Source organism: Tauraco erythrolophus, chromosome 13 (genome assembly GCF_009769465.1).
Source record: "Tauraco erythrolophus isolate bTauEry1 chromosome 13, bTauEry1.pri, whole genome shotgun sequence".
Taxonomy (NCBI): Eukaryota; Metazoa; Chordata; class Aves; order Musophagiformes; family Musophagidae; genus Tauraco; species Tauraco erythrolophus.
The window spans coordinates 8,350,298-8,354,835 of record NC_141477.1 but is presented as its reverse complement, the minus strand read 5'-3'; the positions used below and the strand labels follow the sequence as shown (position 1 = coordinate 8,354,835).

At 49.2% G+C, this 4,538-nt stretch overlaps 1 protein-coding gene across 1 annotated transcript; it reads right to left on the bottom strand.

Moving 5' to 3' along the window:
* Positions 1 to 1,123: 1,123 nt before the first annotated feature.
* MMGT1 (membrane magnesium transporter 1) lies at positions 1,124 to 4,294 on the bottom strand. Its single transcript, XM_086619570.1, has 4 exons — positions 4,213 to 4,294; positions 3,552 to 3,604; positions 2,507 to 2,610; positions 1,124 to 1,553 (listed from the first exon to the last, which is right to left on the bottom strand). Exons 1-4 carry the CDS (start codon positions 4,292 to 4,294, stop codon positions 1,391 to 1,393), a joined length of 402 nt encoding a protein of 133 aa, XP_086475696.1. The 3' UTR covers positions 1,124 to 1,390.
* Between the last annotated feature and the right edge of the window lie 244 nt (positions 4,295 to 4,538).

Here is a 4,538-nt window from a genome sequence, read left to right as displayed (position 1 = left end):
TCTAGCACTGGGACACCCGCTCCATAGGACGGGCTGAGCTAGAAAAAGAGGCTTCAGTTTACACAGTATTTTTGCTAAGCTTTTTGCCTTTGACAGTTCTTAACGGTTTAAAATAAAAAACAACAACAAAAACAGAAGCTAGGACAAAAGGCTGAGTTTCCACAGCGGCAGTGAGACATCCTCAGACTAGGCAAAATTCTAGTTGGCCCCATCAGTGTCTTGAACTACCATCCCTTTGCTATGTCAGGTTGGTGAAATGCCAGACCAAGAGAAATTTTAGCATTGATTCAGCCCCTAAGGGGAGATAAGGACTATATCATCTGTCCCAATGCATGAAATCAAGACAGTAATCTTAAATCAACGAAGGGCTCAGCTGGAAAAAAGAAATCTAACTGAAAGGCTCTGTTGGCAGAAAAGGGGGCAGTTGTACCGTGACCAGCTGATTACCTGTACTACTAGTGCCAGCAAACAGACCTAGCTGCTGGACCCTACCCCTGGACCACTGACAGAATGGGTATTTCTTACTGATATCTAAATACTTCTCGCAGAAGATGACTCGGGAACCTGCATCTGGTGCCAACACAGCATTCAGTCATCTGATGAACATTCCCATACACACACCCAAAGAGAACATAAATACAGTGGGTAAATAAACTGAGCATGGTGGATTATCTACGTGATCAGACACAAGCTGCGTCCCCCCCACAGGCACCCAATGCACAGCCACATTTCAGGCAGCCTGGGGCAACACAGGCCAGTTTACATTTAAACAAAGGAGGGCAACAAGGAAATAATGTGATAATGAAAAACTAGGAAAAAAAAAACCAAAACAAACCACCCTTCACACAACTATTTTTCAGCATTGTAAAAAAATAAAAATGAAAGCAATCTTTTTGACTTCCTGTGCCTACACCGTGCAGGTCTCCTAGGCATTCTAGGAACAGGAGACGCTGCCCCTTTTTCTGCTGTTATGTGATGCAGTGCACACAGTATTTCTGAAGGAGTTCCATAAACTGTAGTGCAAGCAAACTGAGAAAATAAATAGCGCTCGAACATTCCGTCTCGTCAAAGAACATTAATTGCAGTAAAAACTAGCTTGCTTTTTGTTTTAACTGAAGTTAAGTCAGCTGCAACTTGGTTTAATATATGAAAATTTGAAGATGTGTTTCACAGCATAATTGTAGAATAATTTACACTGCATTGCCAATTCACAATTCAGTCATTTTCATTAACAGTGTACAAAGAAGGTCCTTAGTTTTATATATATATACTTTATAAAGTCTGGAAGATCAATATAAATACTGCTCCAGAAATTAAAAAAAGTGTTTACATCCCCGACTTGAATATTACATCTCAGTGTCCTGGATTATTATCACGATCTGTAAAAGTCTTAGCGGCGCAGAGGTTCAAGTTTTCGAAATTTCAGTGATGAGCTGGATGACAAAGCATCTTGGTTTGAAGAAGAATTCACTGTGTCTGGGGACTGGAACAATACTCTACCACGATGATTAAATACATAAAAAGACGGATGGTTCCTTAATGTGTCAAATGTCCTTCAAAATAAACGTAAAAAGTCAGCGTTAATACTCTCTTAGAACTGGGGCTTTGGAAGAGTCAGGCTAGGGTACGCCAACTTTTACAGACATGGAAATACAAGTTTTGAATCTAAAACTCTTGCTCACTTTCTAAGTTTCCTAAACCAAACCACAAGAGGACACACAAAGCCAAGCATAAAAAATACCGACTGCTCAACATGCAGAGTTTGTCCACCCCGCAGACAAACTTCACCTTCCTTCCTTGAGGGATGGATTACTGCCCGCACACGTACCAAGGGTGCCAGCCTTAGTCCAGCTGTTACTCGTGTTAATACCTTGACGCTGTTTACTGTCAACTATCCATCCCTTCCTGTACCTGGAGCTAAAAGTTTTAGGTAAATGCTATGAAATACAACAATGTCAACTTGCTTACTTTCCATACTCCCCTGTGCTTTTGGAAATGGCCAGAGAGGCCGTGTCTGCCCATCCAATTTCATATCCTTTTCAAAATCTTGATTCAAAAATCCTTTCTTTTCTTAAAGTCTTTCAGATAATGTGCCTTGAATAGTTCAGAGTGAGATTCGGACAATTCAAACAATTCGGACTCTTGTAAAGACACAAACAGCGGATGAGTCAGGCATATCGCCCCGTAGTCTGTGAGACCATCTCACGACAGCAGTCTGTGACTGCTGAGCTCTTACTTCCCGTGTGCACACCTCATTCCTCTACCAACTCTGCACAGCAGGATTTTGGATGAGGAAAAGCAAGAAGTCTATTTAATTGGTTCCAGTTATCTAGCTCTCTCTGAACTTCAAGACATTGTTGGCTTTCCCAGGTGTGACTGCTCCTCTCAGTGTTACTGTCTACAATGTGCATTTAAGAACTGAGCTAAGGAGCAAGCTACTTCAGTGTTCAGTTTGTGTAAAAAGCAGCAGATACAGGGGTTTATGTAAAGAAGAAATAAAACATACTTATTTTTTAGTTCTGAAGTGGCATCCATGTCTTTAAATTCTCCTGCGATATGTACTATCCCATAGCAGGTCACTGCAAAGGCTAAGAGAGTCTGAAGAACTATCTGTAACAGAGGGAAGCACAATGCAACACACACGTTACTTCATATTCTCAATATTTACCCAAAAATCTCGTCTTTCAAACAGCATCTCTTGTGCTTTTCATCCAGTGATAGTTAAATGCTTTACAGATGTGGGTAACCCAACAGTAGGGAAACTGAGGCACGGGAAGACTAAATACCCTGCCTATTTAGCATGGCAGAACGATGGCAGAGCTGAGAAGAACTTCAGCTGCCTGACAACTGGTGTGCGTTGCATGAACTGAGGTGATCCCGCAGCTCCTCAGCAAGATCCCCGGAAGAAAACACCGTGTTCTTGTGCACTTAAGGATCTAATACTCCCTCCAAAAACGAGCTGGCTGCCAACACAAGCTGTGCAGCGGTGGCAGCTGCTGCTCGGTCCAAATGCCATGCGTGGTTGTCCTGGGAATTTGATCTCCTTACCTTTCTGATTAAGCAAAAATGGAACGGATAATAACTGAAGTGGAATTTAAAAAACAAGCGAAAAGAAGAAATTAAAAAAAAACCCTTCCTGAAGCAGGTTGTGCTGGGATCAAACGGGCACGCAGCCACGCACTGGATAAACAAATGTCAGGCAACAAAAGCCAGAGGGAGGAGGATGTTTATCCTGCAAAGAAGGAGATGAATGCAAAAGCTCTCTGAGCTACGTTCAGGGAATTCCTGGATGAGATGCTTCAGGGCAGTTCTAAAGAAGGACAGGGAGGTCTGGACCTGGGGTTTGTTCTCTCTGACACACATAACATGCTGCAGGAAGCTGGGATAAGAAAATATGGTTCTTTTTAGCAGAGGGAGCTCAAATGAAAGTGCAGTTTAAAAACTACTTTACCCTTTAATTCTTGCCTCTTACATAAAAAAAAGCAATTGAGAGAGACTAAGTTACCCACACAGCATTACACCTTTCGAACACTGTAAAAACTTAAACTTACATCTATGGGCAACGTCTCATCTTCCTTTTCTGTTAATCTCATATAAGAGCGATCTACAAAACAGAAACACACACACGCATTAAACACACTGTACAAGCAAACAAACGGAACCGCAGTACAAAAACCCCGCAGAAGGTCTTGGACACGTGTCAGTCCCGATCACCCCGGCGGCTGGGCTGCCCCTGGTCTTTCGAGACTCCGCTCCTCCCGACCACGGCTGACCCCGGGCCCCGCGCAGCCCCCGCCACCGCCGCCTCCCCTCCCTGCCAGGCGGGAGGATGGCTGCGGGGCGGCAGATGCAAGGGATGAAGCCGTGACCCGGCGGCCCTCCCTTCCCCTCCGCTCCCTGCCCCGGCTGCGGCGGCGCCCGCACGGGGCGAGCCCTGCGCTCCTCCCGGTAAGCTCCCGGCGAGCGCCGGCCCCGCTCTCCCCGCAGCCCGGCCTGCAAGGGCACGGCCAGCGCAGCCGGCGGGCCTGCGGCGCTCCCCGCGGGGATGATGATGATGGTGATGGTGATGATGCCGCCGCGGCCCGGCCCGGCCCGGCCCCCGCCCCGGAGCTCCCCCGGCGGGGGTGACGGGCCCGGCGGGCCTCCCCGCGGCTCAGCCCGCCTCAGGCGGCGCCGCCGGCCCGGGCCCCCCCCCGCCGCCCGCTCACTCACGCTGCGCCGCCGAGAAGGCCGCGTGGGCCAGGGCGAAGAGGCCGAGCCCAACGAGCCCCTTCCACACCGAGGCGGCCGCCATCGCCGCCGCCACCCGCCCCGCCGCCGCCGCCAGGGGCGCCCGCCGCCCCCCCCGGCGCGCGCTGATGGCGTCACGGAGGGGGCGGTGCCAGGCAGCGCCCGCGGCGGGGCGGGGCTTGCCCGACGGGGGCGGGGCTTACCGCGGCAGGGGGCGTGGCCACGCCGCCGCTTTCCCGCGCGGGAGCGACCGAGGCCACCGGCAAAATCCCAGGGGTCGGGATGGAGCCGGGCTTGTCCCCGGGTGG

What these genes read in the sequence shown, in the direction of transcription:
- MMGT1 (XM_086619570.1), bottom strand. Translation starts at nt 4,294, where the DNA reads ATGGCGGCCGCCTCGGTGTGGAAGGGGCTCGTTGGGCTCGGCCTCTTC. An exon ending in GGCCTTCTCGGCGGCGCAGC is followed by an intron (nt 3,605 to 4,212) that starts GTGAGTGAGCGG and finishes TCTGTTTTGTAG; the next exon opens with ATCGCTCTTATATGAGATTA. An exon ending in ACTTCAGAACTAAAAAATAA is followed by an intron (nt 1,554 to 2,506) that starts GTATGTTTTATT and finishes TTTATTTTGAAG; the next exon opens with GACATTTGACACATTAAGGA.